The 23,010-nt window shown below is 41.6% G+C and overlaps 1 protein-coding gene across 1 annotated transcript in view; it reads right to left on the bottom strand.

The window, feature by feature from the left end:
* Window positions 1-23,010, bottom strand: part of CMYA5 (cardiomyopathy associated 5) — a 146,153-nt gene that overhangs the window by 59,227 nt on the left and 63,916 nt on the right. The window contains exons 2-5 of the mRNA XM_066273653.1: window positions 8,379-18,420; window positions 4,202-4,297; window positions 2,590-2,823; window positions 951-973 (exon numbers count right to left, since the gene is read on the bottom strand). Coding sequence (XP_066129750.1) covers window positions 951-973; window positions 2,590-2,823; window positions 4,202-4,297; window positions 8,379-18,420 — 10,395 coding nt within the window. The remainder of the gene's footprint in view (window positions 1-950; window positions 974-2,589; window positions 2,824-4,201; window positions 4,298-8,378; window positions 18,421-23,010) is intronic.

The following is a 23,010-nucleotide window of genomic DNA, read 5'->3' as shown; positions in this document are numbered from 1 at the left end:
CAATATTCTGTTGAATAGATTTTTTAAAAAAGATAAACAAGGTTATCTGTACTGTTTTTATTGTCTAAAAAATTAGGTTTCTAATCCAAACCCATTTTTCCATATTTTAATATATCACAAATATAAATTTCTGATTTTACTTTATGGTAGTTTTACAATCTGGCACTGAAGTAAACTGAAGCTAATATTTACAAGTTTAGAAATTTACATTAAAGGGGTAAAAAAAGATAAAACATTAGGCTCAGCCAGTAGGAAAGGCCTCAGGTCTTGTTATGGGCCGAAGGGGAAGTGTGTCAGGCCAGCAGAAGCATTTCAGTAGCAGAGGCTCCGAAAGGATAAACAAAGATCTGGATGTTTCCATAGACAACATTTCTTAATTTCATGTTGATACTTTGACTTTTAAAAGAATAAAGACTTTCTCTTATACTGACTGCTAAGAACAACAGCAAAACAAAACAAATCAAAAGAGGATGATTCTTTTAGGCTAGCTGAACACAAAGAGAAGATAAATACATGCCTATCTTTTGAAGAGAACATGAGGAAACATTCCATTACTATTACATAAAATCATAAAATTACTCAAGGCAGATATGAATGATTTTTTCAAATACTCATATTTAACTAATGAGTCTAAATATCTACAAAATGTTCAGTATGAAGTGACAGGAAAGATAGTCTAGATTAGTTTAGAAATACAGATAATATCTCAAGAAAGCAGTTAAAAATCTACTTTATGATAGTTGTTATTTAACTAAAGCACATGCAATTTTCTTTCAAAGCTATCATTTAGCTTTTAAAAGCACTGTGTCTAAGAGTGAAAACCCAGTAGCTCACTAAATGTATGTATTTTTTAATTGGCAGCTCATTTTCTATAAAGCATCAAAATATTAAAAATAAAGCATAGTCATGCTATTCTCAGGTGCTACTACATTGTGCCATGTTTTATATACCTTTCATTGATTTCCTCAAACGACTTATGAGGGAAGGAGAAGGAGAGGAGGAGGAGAAGGGGGAGTAGGAGGGGGAGGGGGAAGGGGAGGGGTAGAGGAGGGAGAAGGAGAGCAAGAGGGGAGGGGGGGGGGAGAGAGGAAAAAAAAGAGCAAGAATTAACCACAACAGAAAGCCAACCTAGAGCATAAGGCTATGCATGTTCTAAAATCTTCACTCCGCATTTACCCCTGAGGCTGACTCTCTTGGGCAGCAAGGAGATTAGTGCTCAGAGGGATGGGGAGGGTGGAGGTCAGGGCGGGGCAGAGGGCTTAGTGTACAGTTCTGCTCTGATTCCCCTGAGAGCCAGGCCCCAGGAGCTGCTTCTGTTTAGCTTCCCTCTATTCATTAACAAATGGACTCCAGAATAAGTTCTCCAAAGTAATAAAAATGACTTAAATTTGTTCAATGTGGGATATATCCCAAAAATGTAGTCAGTAGTTATCTTTGGGTGATAACATCTCTGGGCTTTTCTCTCTCTTCCAAATTTCCTAAAATGGATATATGTTGCTTTTATAAGCAGAAAACAATTCTTTCCTATTCACAATTTGTTCTTCTAGAGAGAAGAAAATATTCTTATCAAACAAAAGTAAGATTCATCAGGAACACAAAACACTTTGCAAAAGGCGCCTAATTTTAAAATATTAAAACTTTGCCTTAATTGAACATAAAGTGACTGAATGATTTTCATTTTGTTTGAGTATGCCATGTCTACCTCACCCACATTTGCCCTGGCTGGAGGTGTCCCCAAAAGCAAATGAAAAGCCTAACATGGGCCCATTTGGCCTTGTTCCAGCTGCAAACCGTACTAGCAAGCTGAGTGGACTGGGGAGCTTTGAGAGGGTGTTCCCCCTCCTCACGAGATGGTGCTTTCATTTGCGTTGACAATTAGGTTTGGGACTGCCCTCCAGGAAAATACCTCCATTACTCCTGCTTCCTCCTGGCTCCAGGGGGAACCAGTATCTTACTGGAATCTGTATCTTGGGGATCTGCGGTGCAATTTGAGAAGTACCCAAGGGACTTTCAGTCCACAAGGTACTTGTCTCAATTTAGGAATCTGGTCCCCAGGAAGACCCTTATAAAAAACATCAACTTGTCACCCAAGGGAGTTTCACATCATGCCATCTTGTTGCCTGCTGAAAGTGGACCGCATGTTGCTGTCAGCCACCTGGCCAGGGAACGGTGCGGCTGAGAGGTCCCGTCAGATTAGGGAGTGGCAGTGGAGAGCGCAGGCCCAGGGGCAGCATAACAATGCCAGGCAGTGGAAGACCCCGCTGGCCCCCAAGGGAGCATGGCAGAAGACGGTTTTCAGGCTGCTATTCCTTCCTCTTTCTTAGAGGTGGACCAACCCTTTGTGACAGAACAGATGGCTCTGTGCCCTCCCTTCCACCGGTTCTACAGCTGGACCTGGGAGCTGAGGTTTGCTGGGCCTTTCCACAGGCATCAAGCATGCCCAGTAATTTTTCAATATAGAAATTATATTTTTTTAAAAATCCACACAGGTATATAAACGATTTCGGGAATATTGAAAAATAAAATTTGTAACGCAGACTTGGGCCAGAGTGAGTGTGAGCTGTTTGGGCTGCTGCGGTCAGTGCTTACACTCAGAAAAACGGTCTCATCGAGCTCTTCCGCCTCTCTCACAATAGTCTCCAGGGTGTCCTTGGCCGCGTCCATGCTCTGCAGAAAGTGGACCATCTGGTCGTGCAGGAACTCCATCTTCTTTTTCTTCACTTCCTCAAAGGTCTGGGCCTTCTCATCATACTGGGCCAAAACCTTCTTCATCATTTCTTCATTCTGTTCTTCCAGTTTTTTCTCATTTTTACTACAATTTTCCTAAAACAAAACAAAAAAAATCTTCTAAATGAAATGAGAAGTGCATGTTTTTTTGGTTTGTTTTTTTTTCAAGAGAAACACCATCCTTTTAAATAACTGACCTCTGGCCTCCTGATAAGAGAATCACAGATTATGTGTACAGTCTAAATTTCCAACCAACCCCCTTTGACAAAGTTAGCTTTGCAACAGAATTCACTCTAAGAGCATTGTCAAGAAGGATTTCGTTAATGAAAGCACAAAAGAAGATATTTATACAGAATTCTTTCTCACCTGCACTCCCATGTGATAGAACTTGAAAATGGCCTCACAGTGAATGAAGATTTGTGGCCTTCAGGCAGAGGAGAGGGTTTTGTGCCATTTTTGCCACTCCACCAAAATCACAGCGTGAGGAAGGGGCAACTAGGATATTGGACACAGTGCTACATTCATAAATGTTCACCAGGGAGGGGGAAGCTTCCCCATAGTAGGAGAAGTTTTATTGCCTATCTGGAAAAACCCATGCCTGGTTACCCTTACCAGAGACCTAGTGATAAGGTGCTCATATAATTTACTACCTAAAGGGGACACTTTGCTGTGTGCGTAGGGAGGGGCTAAAAATAATTAGCAGGTGTTAATTGAGCTATAATTGGAGTTTAGCACCCTCTCACAAGCAAAGTAGGATGTAGAGTTGCTCTTGTGTTAAGGACCTGTGCACCAGCTTTCTGTAGGGGCCCTTGGCCACTCCTTACTGACAAATGAGGATGCCAGGGCCACCTCAGTATATGAATGGAGAGTTGCTATGCCCTCCCTTCTATGCAGAGGGAGCAGGGGCCAGCAGCTAGGAGGGCACAAACTCATCAAAGACAGTGGTACCATGAGAAACACTTGCTTGTCCTGGGCATGGGACACTGGGCAATGACTTAGAGTTTCTGCAGGGCAAACTCAGTGAAAGGCAGCATGGTGGAGCAAGTAAGAACTCATATCTGAATTCATATCTTGACTTTCGATGTACTATGACCTTGGGTAACATACTTAACTCTAAGTCTCAGTTTTTTATCCATAAAATGGGAACAATAATAATCTATCTCATATGGTTATTATGAAGATTAAATTGGATAAGCATGTAAAGCATTTGCCTTATTATAGTAAGTGCCCAATAAATGTGTATGTTTTTAAGGGCTGGTCATTTATCATTAAATAGAAAGTAGTCTCCCTGATTATAACAAATGGAAAACTTTAAGGATCTTCCATTCTAATGGAAATATCCTTTAATGGAAAAATCAAAAATGGCGAACCACACTGCACACACAAACTTCCCTTCAATTCTTTTAGATCAGAATCATTTACTTGTGATACCATGAACAAACCAGGTAAAAGTGAAAGGGATATGGAGACTTACCTCAATGGTATTAAAAAATGATTCTATCTCACTAACAAAAGCTTCAATCCTCAAGGACTTCTCTTGTAAATTTTCTAGAAATTCTGCTAACTGAACCTGAAGAAAAGAATTAAGATATCTTTAGTATATGGCATTTGAGGAAAAAACTTGAAGGAGTAAGCTCCAGTTTCCTTATAAATTTAGTATGTTCGGTAGAGATTTGTTATACCATGTTCACTAACAAGTCAGTCTTTAAATTTTCTTTGCTGCTTCACCTAAACTGACTGGAAATAATTCTGTACAATGAACAATTAGGAGGTCTGTGAGTGAGAGCAATACAAAGACAATTTTTCTCATAAAGAGGAAGGACTTCTTGGTAAGTTGGTGAGTTCAAAGAATACCTGTTTTCATGGGCCATAGATTTGAATTATTTCTCCTTAGCAAGACATCGATTTTTTACATATTTTCTTTATTCTAAAAGCATGCTGTTTGCTGAACTGGTCCAACATACCTGAATAGTCTCCTCATATTTGTGCCAATGGCCTCAGGCAAGCCTGGAGCCCCTGAACCTGAGAGGTGATCAAAGTGTCACCAGGCCAGAAGTCTAGCATACAAAAATGACAATAACCATCTACTAAAGAGACATAAAGGTCCTAATGATCTTCAAAGGATTAAAATATTCTAGGGGCAACAGTCAACCAGAAAATGCATGAGTGGTAGGGGAAGATGGTGCCTACTTTAGCTATAGTTACAAACCTAGCTGTAATCTATCCTGCTGAACTTCACAACGAACAAAGAATAACAGAGCTTCAGCTGCCTGACTCATTACTCACGGAATGATGGAAAAATAAACACTGATGGAAGTCCCTTCAGGATCTGGCCTCTGCTTCCCTGTCCAGTCCCTGCTTCTCCATAAGCGCCCAGGCGCCAGTCACACAGCCCCATCTTCCCTTGGACTCTTTCTTACCTACGTGCCTTTTCCCATGGTATTCCCTATCTCTAGAATGACCTTCTTGCCCTTATTTGCTGAAGAAACGCTATGTCATTTAAGGCTCACCCATGCTTCCACTTTAAGACACTTCCCCTAGCGCTCCCAGTCTTATTCCACCATCCCACCCACTCCCAAAAGTTCATTCCTCAGAACACAGTTCCCACAATGCTATACTGATTTGGGGGAGCTACAAATCCATCTTCCTTTTTTGTTGTTGTTGTTTTGTTTTCATTCCCAATGATTCGCACAGTTCCTAACAGAATTGGAGGTTAGTAAACAATGAGAAGAAGGAAGGGAGAGAGTTAAGAAAAAAAATCAGTGACAGACAGAAGATAAACCCCCACAATGGAGATGGAGCGGGGGCAGAAGCAAGGACCTGGCTGATCTGGAATTGCGGCTATCAGTTTCTAAATCATCACAAATGCCCTACTCATGAGATGCTAGAGAACTCCCAAGTTATAACTTTTAAAATAATAGATCTCTAATTTTTAAAAGTTGTCAACCAACGCTTTATTTCCACACTTGATTTAATGAAACAAAGATGCCACTTTGGCTTTAGTCAACTAGTTTTCTACTTTCTCATACAGTTTGGAAAAGATCAGGGAAAGGGAAAGCATCTTTTAAATGGTTTTAAAATAGGAGACATCATATCTTTCTGCTTTTGAAATGTTTTAAATTAAGAATATTTATACAGGCCCTGGCCAGTTGGCTCAGTGGTAGAGCGTCAGCCTGGTGTGCAGGAGTCCTGGGTTCGATTCTTGGCCAGGGCACACAGGAGAAGCACCCATCTGCTTCTCCACCCTTCCCCCTCTCCTTCCTCTCTGTCTCTCTCTTCCCCTCCCGCAGCCAAGGCTCCATTGGAGCAGGGTTTGCCCAGGCGCTGAGGATGGCTCTGTGGCCTCTGCCTCAGGTGATAGAATGGCTCTGGTTGCAACAGAGCGAGGCCCCAGATGGGCAAAGCATCGCCCTCTGGTGGCCATGCTGGGTAGAGCCCGGTCGGGTGCATGCAGGAGTCTGACTGCCTCCCCGTTTCCAACTTCAGAAAAATACAAAAAAAAAAAGAATATTTATACAAAATAACTTTTTAATTTCTAAAACTTACAGAGATAAACAAAACATAATTATGAAAAATGAAAAAATCTAATCTTCTTTTTGCTAACAGTACCCAGTAGTGGTTACTTAACAAAACCAAGTGTCATCAAAGAATGGGGCAGGTATCAGTGATGCTAATGCATCCACTGCCTGAGATTTTATAAAAGAAATAATTCCATTTCCTAACCTCAAACTTTACCAGGTGAAGTTTAAGCAAAGTTTCATCCTAGAGAAATAGAATCAGACAAGTTGAGAAGAATTAATTTTCTAGTGAAAAAAGGCAAAAGGTCCTAATATGTTATCTCATTGGCTCAAAATGAGCCTGGCAATTACTTAACAGTGACCTAGCTGAATAATCATATTGAAAATTGCTACAATTCGGAAGTTACTGAGCCCAGCAATATGGATATACAGTCAAGAGTGTAAACTCTGGCGCCAGACAGACCTAGGTACCAATTCTACTTTTATCTTCCACGACCTTGGGCAAGTCACTAAACTACCTGAGCCCATTTCATGATCTGCAAACTGATGATAATGATAGGGTTGTTGTGAAAATTAAAGATTTTTTTATATAAAGAATACAGTGCCTGGCAAAGAATAAGTGCTCAATTCTTATTCTTTGCATTTTTAGGTCATTCTGGCAACTGTATGGAAGATGGATTGAAGTGACAAGAGTGAGGCTTCCAGTTAGAAGGTGACTCACAGGTAGAGGGGCATCTCAAAAACTAAACGGTTGATCTCCAATAGCATCTGTGAGGAAATGGAGTTTTTATAGTCACATCCATGAGGATATGCATTGTGACTAACTTTCTAACATTAGGAGTGTTTAGCCATAACCAGAAAGAATGCAAAAATTTTCCATTTCTAACATCAATTTGATAAATAAAAAGAAAATATGGAGTAAACCAAAATTCAAAATCTTACTCTCTATTTTATAAAATGCAATAAAATTGCTCAATGTAATGTAAATGTGTATTTTTAAAGATAATATTGCAGATAATAGAAAATAAATGTTTTGGCCCTGGCTGGTTGGCTCAGTGGTAGAGCATCGGCCTGGCGTGCAGGAGTCCTGGGTTCGATTCCCGGCCAGGGCACACAGGAGAAGCACCCATCTGCTTCTCCACCCTTCCCCCTCTCCTTCCTCTCTGTCTCCCTCTTCCCCTCCCACAGCCAAGGCTCCATTGGAGCAAAGTTGGCCTGGGCACTGAGGATGGCTCTATGGCCTCTGCCTCAGGCACTAGAATGGCTCTGGTTGCAACAGAGCAATGCCCCAGATGGGCAGAGCATCGCCCCCTGGTGGGCGTGCCGGGTGGATCCCGGTCAAGTGCATATGGGAGTCTGTCTGACTGCCTCCCAATTTCCAACTTCAGAAAAAAACAAACAAACAAAAAAAAAGAAATGTTTTTATGTTCAAAAATATTTTTTTAAATTTAAAACTACTTGGATTTTTTGGATAATGTTAAGGGCTAGTACCATAAGATAAGATCCTCAAAGGCAGTGACCCTCTGTTAGTTATGCTGGTATATCCAGAATCTGGAAAAATACTTGGCACATAGTATTTACATAATAAATGTCTGTCAACTGATCTTAACTAAATGCCTGGGGAAATGTGCCTAGTTTTCATTCAGACTAATTGTTATGCCTAAAGATGAATGTATAAATATTGATCATTTTTTAAATTGAGGAAAACAAATGTGTACAGAGATGGGCAAAAGTAGGTTTAAAGTTATAATACAAACATACAATGTAGTCTTCAATCTTTAATATAATCTTCAAATAAGCAATAATACAAGAATAAACTATTTTGTATACTCACAATTGTAAACCTAATTTTTCCCACCCCTGTATGTATTATTACATATTTATATGCTTTTAAATCTATTTACCTTTACAGCCTGACCTGTGGTGGCACAGTGGATAAAGCATCATGCTGGAACGCTGAGGTTGCTCATTCGAAACCCTGGGCTTACCCAGTCAAAGCACATTTGAGAAGCAACTATGAGTTGATGCTTCCCACTCCACCAATCCCCCCTTTCTCTCTCTCTCTCTCTCTCTCCTCTTTCTAAAAATCACTAAATAATATCTTTTTAAAAAAATAAAATAAAGTCTATTTACCTTTACAGCACTTATAGCTGTATCAAGTGTTGAAACCTCATGGTCCTTGTGGGTACCAAACATCTTGTCAACAGCAGAAATTGGGCTTTTGCAAGTATAGCAATATGTGTCAATCTGGGACTTTTTCGGTTCCTTTTGATCCTTCTCGGTTACTAACTCTGATGATAATTGGTCTTCTGTCCTCTCTCTGTCCAACTGTTTCTGTTCAGCAGATATACCTTGTTCCACCTCACTCACAAATTCATTTCCACTGACGTATTCAAAGGATTCCTTTCCCTGAGATAACACATCTTCAGGGGTGGATTCTGAATACAGTTCTTCTGATAAAGTATCTTGAGTAACTACTTCATAATTCAAGGATTCAGCAAATTCATATTCATCCTGAACAGGACTACTGCAGAGCCTATCTTCACTTGGCTCAGGTGGGACCATTATTTCAGGTTCTACTTGCACTGTTTCTTGAACACAAGTTGCTTCAGATGCAAATTCTTCCTCTGGGATGGACACTTGTACTGGGACATTCAGACTGACCTCTGGAGTTGCATTTGCTGCTTCATTACTCTGGCTGCTTGTTTCATCTACTCTCTCCAGAACATGAAGGGTGTCTTCAAATGGAACTGCATAGCTTATCTTCTGGGTAGCCACGTTGATGTCCTCAGTGATGGGAGCTTTCTTCTGCGCAGCTACATTGTCAAGTGTCTCCACATGGCCTACTGATTCTCCTTCCTTATAAGCAGCTTCTTGTTCCTCTTCCAGATTCTTCTCCCCTAAAATAGTTCCAAACCTCCCCCAAATTTCTCTTTCTGCTGCTATTGGTTGGTATGAATCATCTTTACCAACAGGTTTTTCTTCTAGACCTTGGCCTTGGTCCTTTTCAGCTACAGATGTGCCATGGAGAATGTCATCTTTGAGAATGTACTTCTCAAAATATATTCCTGTTCCATCATCAGTGTCAGAATTCCTGTTTGGAAATGATGCCTCAGAATTCATACTGTCACCTTCAGAAGCTGTCTCCGCTTCCTTCTTTTTCTCTCCAACTGCTTCTTCATACAGGTCCTTATATAAAAACGCAAGTGCAGGTGGTTCTTCCAGAAGTTCAGGATTAATGGCTTTGGCAGTTGTAGGAAATATCTGGGTTCGTGACAAAACTCCTTCCTCAGTATCAAATAAAGGCATCCCAGATGACTTTGAATCTACATCTAGATTTGTGCTCTTTGAAGCATCTCTGTCAGCTGATTTTTGGGTAACTAAAAGCTTTTGGGTCTCTGGGTAAAATAATTTGCTGTAATCCTTTTCCGGTCCATAAAAGCTTTCATCTAATTTCACCAAGTGATGTTCATGTTCTAGGGCACTGTCCTCTGAACTTTCTGGGAAAGAGTTAATATCTACTGTAACTTTCTTTGAGAGTTTCATGTCAACATTTACTTTTCCTGGAGCTTTCTGTTTTTCTGGGTCTGGGCAGATGTTATAATCAATCAATGTATATTTTTCAAAATAATCCTCTTCACTGGGAATTGTGGACTGATTCAAGTCTAAATCACCAGTTTCTGAATCTGTGGATATCTCCTCTTTTGTTTTATGAGTTTCCTTTTGTTTATTTTCTATCAATGATGTAACTTTTTTAGCAAAATCTTCTAACTTACTCTTTAACGTTTTATGGCCAACAACTGCCTCATTATCACCAGGGAAGGGCAAGGCCTTCTTTTCCAAATATTCCAACTTATCTTGCATTTGTTCACTTTCTTCCTGATCAGCTGAAGATATAAACGCAGGATCATGAATATTCAATATCTCGCAGCCTTCAGAAATAATACAGAAGGCACTCTTTTGATCTTCTGAAAGGCCAGCTGGCTTACTAGTCATTGTAAATTCTTCACCTTTAGGCTCCTTGGCTATTTCTTTAGTAGAAACCATTTTATCAGCATTGGTTGTTGAGGCACTTGTTATAAATTGAGCATAGTTGCTGCTTAACAAAGAGTGGGGTTCATTTACATGGGAAGCTTCTACAGCCTCCAAGTGGTGCTTTGAAACAAGTACAGATTGCTTAGACATTTCGGAGGTTTGCTCCTTCGACGTTTGAACAGTATGAACTGTGTGCCTATCTGGGGTAAATTCTGGAGTGGCCCCTGAAACAACTGTTTGTGGTCTCACAGATGACAACAAATCTGGCGGTGTTTCTAAGCTCTTTGTTTCATCCAAAGGATGGTCTAAAATCCTATCAGATTCTTTAGATGGAGGTCCTTGTTTGATACTGTCTTTTGTGGTATCTATTGAGCCACCTTTTGACTGCTCTGACACTGTAACCTGTCCCTTTTCTTCATTATGACTTACCATATCCCTACTTGGTTTTTTCAGTACCAGATTTCCTGTCTTGGGACAAGAGTGGCCATCTATTTCATCATGGTAAGGACGATCCTCCGGAAGGGAAGTCTTGGTTTTCTCCACCAACACTTGATTTTCTTCTAATACAGATGGCTGGGTTGCTACTACTTTTGTTTCCCTGATTTCTGGGTGAGCCTCTGAGGTCAAGCTTTCTGATTTTTCAGTAGTTGATGTAGTTTTAATAAGTGAAAATGGCTGAGTTTCACCCAGAGAATGACTTAAAGAGACATCTGATTTTTCAGGCATAGACCCGGCTACATTCACAGAATAAGGCGGAATCTCCTGCTGCTTCTCTCCTTCTGAAAATACTTGCAGCTGCTTTTTTTTTTCTTTTCCTTTCTCTTCCTCAATAATTTTGTGTCTTTCTTTGTGGTATTCATTTTGATAGACTTGCTGTACAGCAGGAGCATTTGATCCTTCCAATTTATCAGGGTGAGATCCATGTGTAATTGGTGCCTTTCCTATTTCATTATTATCTCTTAACTCTAATGGGGCCACAGTGTCTTGTTTTTCTGCCAGCACCTCCTTTTCTGCCAAAGAATGTGATCTGATTTCCAAGTTATCTTTCTCCTCAGTTGGGCTAACAGACCCGAGTTCTACTTCCTCTTCAGAAATTTTCAAGGAAGTAGGTTTTGGCATTTCTTTCTTTAGTCTGTCTTCACCAAGATCAATTAAACTGCTCTTAGATTCTTCTATTGGCAAAGTTATCAACCCTGACTTCCCTGATTCCCTTGTGATATTTTCACTTGTGAAGCTAGATGAAGCTGACTTTGGCTGTTGTGGTACCTTATCTACTGCAGCAAATGAAAAGAGTGACTTTTCCTTTTGATCACTTCTTGGCTCCTCATTAAGACTAGAAATTCTCAATTTAGATGGAGGCAAGATTTCTGGCCTCTGGGCTCTTTCGCTATCAGTGACAGGAAGAGGAACAGCATTTCTGGCTTCTTCCATAATGGAGTTCACACCCAAGGGAGAGTAAGATTGAGTTCTAAAATGTTCCTCACCATCAGCAGAAGTAACTACTGAGTTTAGGCCCATTTCCTCTGAATAGTCTAGGATTTCTTTCTTCTCATGATGGTCACTGGACACCTCAAAGTTGGACTTTGGCTGTTGTAAAACTTCTATATTTGATAAAAGTGTAGGTTTGTCCTTAAAATGTTGACTTTCACCAGGTTTAACTGAAGTACCTCTGGGCTCTTCCACAGTGAAGAGTCTTGCCTCTGGCCGATGGCTGGCTGGTCTCTCGGGGGCATTAGCATCAGCTGGAGCTGTGCCTTCAGGCTCTAGCACAGTCACTGCTTCTTCTACAGAGGGGCTTGGCTGAGTTTCTAAATCTTCTTTTTCAGCAACTTTGTTATCTAGAGTGCTTGATTTAAAAAACAAATTGGACATCCATGACGTGAAAGATGAAATGCCTTTCTTTCCCTTTGCCTCAGAAAGGCCTGGTTTAACTGCCTTGGGCTGCTCAGGCAGCTTTTGTGTCACTTCAGGTGACTCTGGGGGTTGAGGTGTTTTATTTTCTTGGATTGAGGAGAGGGGTTTTATCTGTGTGGGTATTTTCACTTCAGATGCTGGCTTCCCTCTCTCATGAGCATCATCTACAACCTCTGACTGAGCCATTTTTGACTCTTCTAATGGCTTCTCTGCAGGTAAAGGAGATACACTCCTGTGTGCTTCCTTTTTATTGTCCACTGCAAGTTCTACATCTTCCGTCAGGAAAAGAGCTGCTTTGGAACAAGAGGGAGGAGTTTCTGATTTGACCTGTTCCATCAATGAGCCAGACACTGGTTTCTGGAGGACTCTTTCAGAAGGTGGAGTGACTTCGTCCTGGCTGCCTTCTTTGCAAGGCTTGGAAAATTCTCTGTTTGCTTTCTCCATTGTTGAACTTTCACTCCCCATGAAAGAAGATACCTGTTTCCCCTCTGCTTTGTTTCTCTCTACATTTTCAGCTGGAACTAAAGACTTGGGTTTGGGGGCCAGCTTTATTTCTTCAGAAGGAGATATTTTGGTTGATAAGGTCTCTACCTTAGCACTGGGGATATGAGTAGGTCCTGGTTCTTGTAATGACAAATGAGATTCTTCAGCAGAATGTGACCGAGCCTGCTTTCCGATCTCATAGGTATGGTCCTTCTCCCACAGTGCAGCCTGGAGTGGCTCCGTCAGCAGGCTGCTGCTGTCGGAGGGGCCCAGCTGCACAGACCCCAGTGCTCTCTCTCCATGATGACTTGCCAGGTCTCTTTCTGGCTTTTCCAACACCCAGTTTCCATCCTCTGGAGAAATAAGGGCCTCTTTCCTTTGTGTTTCTTTCATATCTGCAGGCTCAGTTGTTGAAAATGATTTTGATTTTTCCAAAGGCAAATTCTCTTTCAGAACTGAAAGTTGTTGAATACCCAGATCTTGTTTATCCACAAAAGATGTGCTTACATCAGGTAATTTAACAGCCCAATCTGAAGAAAGGGTGTTTTCAGGCTTCTCTTGTTCCATAAGGAGGTCAGAAGAAGCAATCTTCGGTGGTTCGGTTATACTCTGGGGTAGAGGGAATGAATTTATTTGGTCTATTTCTTCTTTTAGTGTAGTTACAGTAGCTCCTGTCACTTGTGCCTTCACATTTCCTGTTGGCAGTAATGAGCTTATTTCTTGTTTCTCCCCTCTTTTTAAGTCAACTGAATGGCCCAACTCTTTTGATAATCCTTTTAAAGTAAAAGTATATGGCTCAACTGCTTCAGTATTGTCTCCTTCAACTAGAGAAGTGAGTGCTTCTTTTGACCCTAAGCTAACTATCTCAGGAGAGACAGGTTTAATTTCTTGGTTCTGAGGTCCCCCCATAAGGCATGACGAAACTACTGAGATTGCAGGCCCTGTGGTGGACACATGACATTCTTCTTCTCCTTCTCTGCTTCTAACCTCAGCAAGGCCCTTTTCAAACACAGAACCCCCTCTTTTGGTTATGGGAGATTTTCCTTGTTTTGTGTCTACAGATCCACTTTGCCTATCTAAGCCACGGATGAGTTCCGACTCAGCAGTTGGTAATTCTGATGCTTTGTGCAGCTTGTCTTTCTTCTCAGGTCCCAAAGAGGGCTCTGCCAGAGCAAGCTCTTGTTTTCCTGACAGGCAAGCTCCCTGAGCTGCAGAGGATGTCTCCACGGCCTGTTTGCTCTTGTCATCACTGAGGGTTGGTAATGTTGGTGCTAAATCTTCTGACACTAAGTTTTCCAACCTGGGAGAAGAACTGGCCGTTTTCTCAGTTTTGCCTTTTGGAACTGCATGTTTGGATGCAGGTGACACGCTTTGTGAGAAAGGAAGTTCAGTTTCTTTTTTCTCTATCTCACCATCTAAGTTGACTGAAAACACATGTTGGGGCCCTGACACCTCTGAGGCAGACACAGAATTCTTTTCCTGTGATAAAGCCAAACATTCAGAGTCAAGGGCTGTAGAAAATGAAAGACCTTGTTTGTTTTCCACCCTTGTTTCCATAGAAACATCTGCATGCTGAGAAGATGGTGTTTTGGTTATTGGCAACCTAGGTTTAACTTCTTCAGTTTCTACCTTTGACAAAATAGAATGCTCTGATATAAAGGATACACTTGGAGATGAACTCAACCTAATTTCCTTCTCTGCTTCTGACCATGCTGGATGTTTGGATGCAGCTGTTTCAGTGGGAGAAGAGCTAGCTTGATCTGCTACCTTTTCTTCTTCTTTAAGTAGTACATGCTCATCCACAGATGTTACCAGTGGAGACAAACCACTTCTAAATCCACTCTTTCCTGCTTTTAAGACTGGGTGTTCTGCAGGGGTAGTAAGAGAGAACTCTGTTGGGATTTCTTCTTTTGTTAATTTAGTTAAGTTTGAATCATGCTTAGCTACAGAGATTGTGGTTACTGAAGAACTGGATTTAATTTCTTTCTCCGTTTCTTCTGACAAAGCTGAAAATTCTGGTGAGGATGGTCCATGTTCAGCTCTCTTTTCCACTCCAGGTGAAGCCAAATGCAGCAATCTCGGTGTACCAGTAATTTTGGAATCATGTTCCACTTCCATCTTCACTGCTGATAAAATCTCAGGTCCAGATAAAGATGTTTCCTTTAGAGGTGAAGATGGTTTTATCACTTCAGGCTCATTCTCTGACAACATTTTCTGTTCTAGTTCAGATGTCACAGTTGGAGCTAAACTGAGTTTGACACCCTTTTTTGGCTCATCTACCAAGTCAGACAGAACTGAGTATTTCATTCCAGACCCTGGAGCACTTAGAGGCTGAGGCTCCATTTCCTGATCCCACGACACATGTGCTGTTGCTTCTTGAGGATCAGGCACAATTTCTTCCTCACTTTTAACTTTTAAGAAAGCCACCTGTTCATTTGCAGCTTTTGGAGTGAGCAATGCTTTGGGTTCTTGCTCTTTCTTAAGAACTGAATCAGGTGCAACTGAATGCTGAGATGAAGGTGAAACAGGTGTGGTTTTTTCCTTTACCACGGATGATTGTGCAGGCACAGAAACAGGCGTTGCCACTACTGACGAACTACTCTTCATTTCTCCCTTCTCCAATTCACTGGTTAAATATGGCAAAATTAGGTCTTTAGACTTAGGTTCTAAAAATGCTCCAGTTACCTGTTTTTTTGCTGAAATGAGGTATTCAGATACAGATGCTGAGGTTGTTTGACCATTTGCTTTCTCTGCTTTATTTGCTGCAGGCAGCAGACTCGAGTCTTCAGGTGTGGACCTCGGAGCAGAAGGGTCAGCTTGTTGTTTCTGAGATGAATTGAGGGGTTCAGGTGCTGGGGTAGCAGCTGTTGGTTCCATTTCTTCCTCCTCTGCTTCTGAAAAGCAGGAGAATCCTGAAGCAGACACTGCTGTTAACAGTGAATAGGGCTCAATTTCATCTTCGTTTGTTTCTGGGGTTCTATATGGTGGGACTGAAACTTGTGATGCTGAGTCTGGAGAAAAAAGGTCAGCTTCTTCAGTGTCTTCCTCTGACAAGATAGTGTGTTCCGATGGTGATGTTAAACATATTGGAGAATCACACTCAAACTCTCTTTTCTCGGTCTCCTGAGTTGTATAAGGTGGGAATGAGAACTCTGACACAAATGCAGAGTCTGGAGAAAAAGGCCCAATGTCTTGCTCTTCTTCTAAAAAATTCATGGATGAGGAGGCACCTTTTAGATTTAAAGGGGATCTACGAACAATTTCTTCCTCCTGTGATTCTGGTGCTGCATATGGTGGTACTGAAACTTCAGAAGCAGAGGTGGAAGAGGGTGTGTACCGCTCCATGTCTACTGTTTCCTCTTCTGATAGCCCCACGTGTTCTGACGGGGCAGCTGGAAGTGCTGGGGCGTGGGATTCAAAAGTTGTCTCAGTTGTGCTTAGGGGGAGAGAGTTTTCAGCCTCAGAGGCCACATCTGGGGCATGTGGCCTGCTGTCTTCCTTCTCGTCTTCTGACAGAATCATGTGCTCAGGAACACCTTTTGATTTTAAGGGGGACATATCATCAATTGTTTCCTTTGGGGACTCCTGTGTTGCACTTGGTTCAATTTCTTCTGCATATTGGGAAATCGATGTAGAATCTGGTATGAAATGTTCACGTCCTAGGTTCTCTTCCTTCTCTTCTTCAGACAGAATCATGTGCTCAGAAACATCCTTTGATTTCAATGAGGACTTATGGTCACTTTTTTTCAGTAACTCCATTGTTGCCTGTGATGGAATTGAATATTCAGAAGCAGATGTGGAATCTGGTGTGTGACGTCCACTTTCTGAGGCCTCTTCTCCAGACATGGCCATGTGTTCCAATGCAGCTGTGGAAAACAGTGGGGATTGGCCATCAGAAGTCTTCTCGGTTACAGATGACAAGAAAGAATGTTCAGAAGCAGAGGTCAAAGCTGGGGAATAAGGCCTGAATTCCTCTTTCTCCTCCTCTGAGAAAACTGCATGTTCAGACATAGCTTTTACAATGGTTGGAGAAACTTGCTCAACCCCTTGCTTTTCTAGTTCATGGTTCATATCGTGTGGGACTGAATACTCTGATATAAACGCAGAGTCAGTAGAAACAGACTCATTTTCCTCTCTTTCTTCCTCAGACAAAGCAACATGTTCAGGTGTTGATGTTATCAGTGATGGTAGCACAGTCTCCTCTTCATTCTGCTCCACTTCAGGGGCCATACGTAGTGGGAAGGGCTTCTCAGAATCAGGACTTTCTGCGTAATCAAGTTCTATGATCTCTTCTTCCACTAAATTAGAATCTTCAGGTTCAGGGGTAGCAGCTATGGGTAGAGAAGTTTCATTTTCTTCTTTCTCTGACACTAAAGGTTCAGAAAGAGAAATGGATGACTCAAGCACATTTGCTTCCTTCTCTCCCTTGACATCAAGCTGAGGAAAGGTCAGTTGTTCAGAAACTGGTTCTAGTCTTTCTAGTGAAGTCAGGTTCAGCTCTTCTCTCTCTGGGCCAAAATCTTCCTGAATAGATGCTGCCAGACCTGGTGGACCTGTTTCCAGGGAATCCTTCTCGGCCCCTAGTGAAATGGAATGGTCAGCAGAATACATGTCTTCCTTCTTTACCGCATCCACTAGAGGTGGGGAGACTGAAAATTCAGGCTCTGAAGATACCGTTTCTTGTGAATCAGGCTCAAATTCCTCCTTTATTGTTTTCAGGAACACGTTTGCAGATGTATCGGGTGTAAGAGAGGAAGGCTCCAGGTTATGAGGTTTTGCTTCAATGCCTGGCTGTTGCAGCACTGACCGTGGGAGGCTGAGCTGTGTTTCTTGTTCTGCTGCGTCATTACTTGTATAAGAAGAAACTGTGTGCTTCGTGGCAGAAGCGGCCTTTAGAGGAGAATCAGCATAAATTTTCTTTTTATCTTCACGACTGAATAAGGAACTAAGGGGCTTTGATCCTTTGCAGAGTGCACCTCCCCAAGATGAAGCAAGCTCTTTTACTTTATCATCTTCTATGCTTTGGGCTACTGATTTGCCTGTTTTGAAAACTGTATTAGAATCACAACTGCCCAAATCTGGCTCTAGACTAACAGATGCATCTTTCCCCTTCCTATAATGTATTTCTTTAATTACATAACCCTTTGGCAATGTTCCATAAAATTGTAGAGGGATTAATTCTTCTTTAATTGAATTGAACATCTTAATTTTATATTGTACTGTTCCTATATATACTGGCCGTATCACTAATGGCTTATGTTCTTTGTATATTGCCCCAGTAATAGGAGGTGTATTTGAGGTGGTCTTCTTTTTTCTCATTTTATCATAACTGTCATTAGATAACTTCTCTTTCTGGGTGTTTAGTACCTGGCTTTCTGAAATTAAAGTATTATCATTTTTGTTTGCTGGAACATCTTGGAATTCAAAAGAATTTCTTTTTTTGTTGCGTTTCCCACGCAATGATGGTGAGCCATGCTTTGACTTAGGTGTCCTTTTCCGGACCTTTTTAATTTCATCCACAATAAAGGAAACATTCCCTGCAGTAGAATTCATAGTTGACCCTTCCGGACTATACACACCAGAAGTCTGACTTTCTTCTGAAGCCCAAGGAGTGGAAGACCTACTTGAATTGGTCTCCCAGGTTATTCCACTATCTTCCCGTTGAACTGTTGCCATGGAAAAGGAGGGGTCAGATATGATGCACTTCTGCTCAGTTTTACCCTCTTCATCCTGGTCTGATAACCTAAAGTAAATAATAATAACATTAATAATTACATATAGACTGACCAGGAAGTGGCACAGTGGATAGAGCGTAGGACTGGGATGCGGAGGACCCAGGTTTGAAATCCTGTGGTCACTGACTTGAGTGTAGGCTCATCCGGCTTGAGTGTGGGCTCACTAGCTTGAGCGCGGGGTCACTGGCTTGAGTGTGGGATCATAGACATGACCCCATAGTCACTGGCTTGAGCCCAAAGGTTGCTGGCTTGAAGCCCAAGGTCACTGGCTTGAGCAACGGGTCACTCACTATGCTGTAACCCCCCAGTCAAAGCACATATGAGAAAACAATCAATGAACAACTAAGGAAACTAAGGAGCTTTAAAGAAGAATTGATGCTTCTCATCTCTCTCCCTTCCTGCCTGTCTGTCCCTGTCTGTTCCTCTCTGTCTCACTGTCTCTCTGTAAAAAACAAAATAATAATAATTACATATAATATAGTAAAAATACATTATATTGATGCTTATTATAATAAGTAGATACCATACCTTTACCAGATAAAGTATTAATGTAAAATTAAAATATAGAGATAAATATTATCATACATACCAAAAATAGAGAAGTAAACAAAATAAAGTTCTAAAATAGTCAAATATAATAACACATCCCAGCCTGGAATGAAACAATATCCCCAAACTTAAAAAAAAGCTAAAGTTAAATTCATTACCTCCCTTAGCTCACCTAGTCACTGAGGCTCACTCTCTGGTCACCTGAACTTTCCTAATGGCTCTTGTGTTGTGCCCTCTCTGTGACGACGCCACCCTGACCCAGGTTTGTTTTGTTTGTTTATCTCATCACTTCTAGATTATTGCATTACTTTCCTAACTGGTCAGCTGGTATCCTGTTTGCCTCTTATCTTCCCCCATCCTTCACTCTTCCTGCTCATCTTTCAGGCCAGTTTTACTACCTCATGCCATTCCCTGCTCAAAAAGACCAGCAAAATCCTTGTATCTGTAGAGGAAAAGAAGTTCAAATATCCTTAGTTCTTTGATTCCTAGATCGCTTTACTTCTAAGTACCCACCTCCAGCCTACCCCTATATGATACATTGCTGTTTTAACTCTAAAATTTGCAATCCAGTAAATATATCATGGGAATGCTGAGTCTAGGCTATAAAGTGAAAACCCATCACCGAATACAGGGTGATCACAAAAACTGTCAGATTACTGTGCTGCACTTTCCTCATTTGTAAGCCAGGGGTAATAACAGAACCTCCCTGGTGAGGTCAATGTGAGGATTAAATTAGTTAATGAAATGCTTAGGAAATGAGCCTGGCATGGAGTTAGTGCTCAATAAACATTATGTGTAATCAGACCTTCCATACAGTCCTTGGACTAGAGATCAAGGGAGGCTGGACAAGGTCATTTTCAATTGCTAGAGGTATTTGAAGGTCTTTCTCTTGACTTCTCTCATTTCCTATCAAGGGACGTGTGCCTTTGGCTGCTCCTTCAATTGCCACTGGGGCCATGTCTTCCAGGGGTCCCCAAACTTTTTACACAGGGGTCCAGTTCACTGTCCCTCAGACCGTTGGAGGGCCGCCACATACAGTGCTCCTCTCACTGACCACCAATGAAAGAGGTGCTTCTTCCAGAAGTGCTGCAGGGGGCCAGATAAATGGCCTCAGGCAGCTACATGCGGCCCGCCGGCGTAGTTTGGGGATGCCTGTAGACTATGCAATACTCTTCTCTAGAATTTTACTATACCTTCTCCTCCCCTGTACTCATGCTGTTCCTCCACTTAGAATGGTTATCCCCCACCTTATTCTACCCTTTCTGCCTGTCTAAATTCTATCTACACTTCAAGGTCTAAACAATCCTAGCTATGGAAATTTAAAGGGTATATGCCTTTCTTGCTTGATCTGAACCCTTTCTAATTTGTTGGGTTATAGGCTGATAGCCAAGAGTGGCAGAAACATTCTACTTCCTTTTCTTTCTTTTTTTTTTTTTTGTATTTTTCTGAAGCTGGAAACGGGGAGACAGTCAGACAGACTCCCGCATGCGCCTGACCCGGATCCACCCAGCACGCCCACCAGGGGCGACGCTCCGCCCACCAGGGGGCGATGCTCTGCCCCTCCGGGGGGTCGCTCTGTCGCGACCAGAGCCACTCTAGCGCCTGGGGCAGAGGCCAAGGAGCCATCCCCAGCGCCCAGGCCATCTTTGCTCCAATGGAGCCTTGGCTGCGGGAGGGGAAGAGAGAGACAGAGAGGAAGGGGGGCGTGGAGAAGCAAATGGGCGCCTCTCCTATGTGCCCTGGCCAGGAATCAAACCCGGGTCCCCCGCACGCCAGGCCGACGCTCTACCGCTGAGCCAACCGGCCAGGGCCTACTTCCTTTTCTTAAATGTCTTAAACTCCTGAATTTTCAGCCCACTGAGAAGGGCTGGGGACTGCTGAGCTCATGATCTCCTTAGTTCTCACCATAGCCGGGTAGAGCCTGAAGCAGCCAGAGCCCCAGGCCACTAGGCTTCAATAACAAACAGCCTCAACCATTCACCTCAGTGTGCTATAAATAATATTTTTTATACATGCCACGAATAAAAAGGGCTGAAAAGCAGTGGGATGAGCTGGTTTCTCCATTTCCCTGGCAACTCTGCTCTCACTTATTTGCTTTGATATTAAACTACTGAGCTTAATTAGGAATTAATACCCTATCTTGGTTCTAGACAGAATCTTATTTTAAAATACTTTTTTTCAGGCTCTTTTAGATGCCTAATTTAAATTATTCCTCAGACTTTTCCATTACTATACTTATTCTCCTTCTATTTAACTTAACAGAACCAGGATGAAATTAAAAATTAAGGTTATGATGTGTATCTGGGAAACCAGCATTTTGAATGCCCATGATTGTAACAGTATTACAAAAGCAATTATAAATTCAATTTAGAGTTAATTATTGATTGAATGTACTCAACCAGACTAGTTTTTCATTACCAACTGAGATGAGCTCCTGAGTACTTAGCAGAACATCCAAATGGTGATCATAGGGAGACAGAGCTACTGAGGTGGGCTCATTCAGTCATTTCTTATTCATTCACTCATTTCTTTCATTTAGTAAAATTTTATTGAGTTTATTGATTTGAGAGAGAGAGGGAGGGAGAGAGACAGAAACGTTGATCTGCTCCTGTATGTGCCCTGACTGGGGATCGAACTGGCAACCTCTGTGCTCCAGAGCAAAGCTCTAACCAACAGAGCCATCTGGTCAAGGCTTACAGAGTTTATGTACTAAAAATACAAATATAAAGACACAGAGTCTTCTCTAAAATATTCAAAATCCAGCCAGGAGACAGCTAAACATTTAATACAGCGTGTTAAGTACTGTTACAGAAGATAGGCAAGATACAGTGAGAATATAAAGGGAACGCTTCACCGAGGAAAGATACTTTACTTGGATTTTGAAGAAGAAATAGACATTTGCCAAACAGATGAAGAATGGAAGTGGTGTGAGGATAGGGAGATGGTTCCAGAAAAATGTCACAAGATATGCAAAATGTTTGGGTTGAATTTGCAATCATATTTTTATATTCTTGAGATAGAATCTTACATCTTGAATTTGCACCTTTCTCCTTTTCTAATTTATGAATTTAAGGCTATGCACTTCTCTTCAAGCAAAGATTTACATGTCTCATATAAAAATTGGTACATAGTATTTTTATTATCATTAATCTCAAAATATTTTAATTTCCATTGTAATTTCTTATCTGACCCAGATTACTTTAAAATGTATTTCTCAATTTCAAAATACTTGGGGATTTTCCAGTTATCTTTTTATTATACTTTCTAATGTAATTGCACTGCAACCAGAGAATTAATTTTATATTAAGCTATACTTTGAAATTTGTTAAAATTTGCTTTATGGCTATATGGCCAAGTTTCTTTCCCTCCTTCCCTCCCTCCTTCCCTCCCTCCTTCCCTCTTTCCTTCCCTCCCTCCCTCCTTCCTTCCTTCCTTCTTTCCTTCCTTCCTTCCTCCCTCCCTCCCTCCCTCCCTCCCTCCCTCCCTCCCTCTTTCTTTCTTAATTAATTAATTAATTAAGCAAGAGGCAGGGAGGCAGAGAGACAGACCCCCATGCACCCCAGCTGGGACCCATCTGGCAAACCCTCTACCATCTGGGGCTGCTGCTTGGTTGCTTGGCAGTCAAGCTATTTTAATGCCTGAGGCAAGGCCATGGAGCAATACTCAGTGCCCGAGGCAACTTTCCTTGAACCATTCAATCCATGGCTGCAGGAGGAAGAGAGAGAGAGAGAGAGAGAGAGAGAGAGAGAGAGAGAGAGAGAGAGAAAGGAGAGAAAGGGGAGAGGTGCAGAAGCAGATGGTTGCTTCTCCTATGTGCCCTGACTGGGAATCAAACCCAGAACTTTCACACACCTGGCTGATGCTCTACCACTGAGCCAACCAATCAGGGCCCGGAGTCGTTGTTTCTTTGTTTTTGTTTTTTAATATTTATATCTTCTTGAGGAACACTGTCCTGCAGTTTTTCAGCCGTGTTCTATATATGTCAAGTAACTCAGATTTCTTAGTTGTGTTATTCAAGTCATTTTATATTTAGTGATATTTTTTGTCTG

The sequence above is a fragment of the Saccopteryx bilineata genome, chromosome 4 (genome assembly GCF_036850765.1).
Source record: "Saccopteryx bilineata isolate mSacBil1 chromosome 4, mSacBil1_pri_phased_curated, whole genome shotgun sequence".
Classification (NCBI taxonomy): Eukaryota; Metazoa; Chordata; class Mammalia; order Chiroptera; family Emballonuridae; genus Saccopteryx; species Saccopteryx bilineata.
The sequence above is the reverse complement of the archived record's forward strand: the minus strand, read 5'-3'. Positions and strand labels throughout refer to the sequence as shown.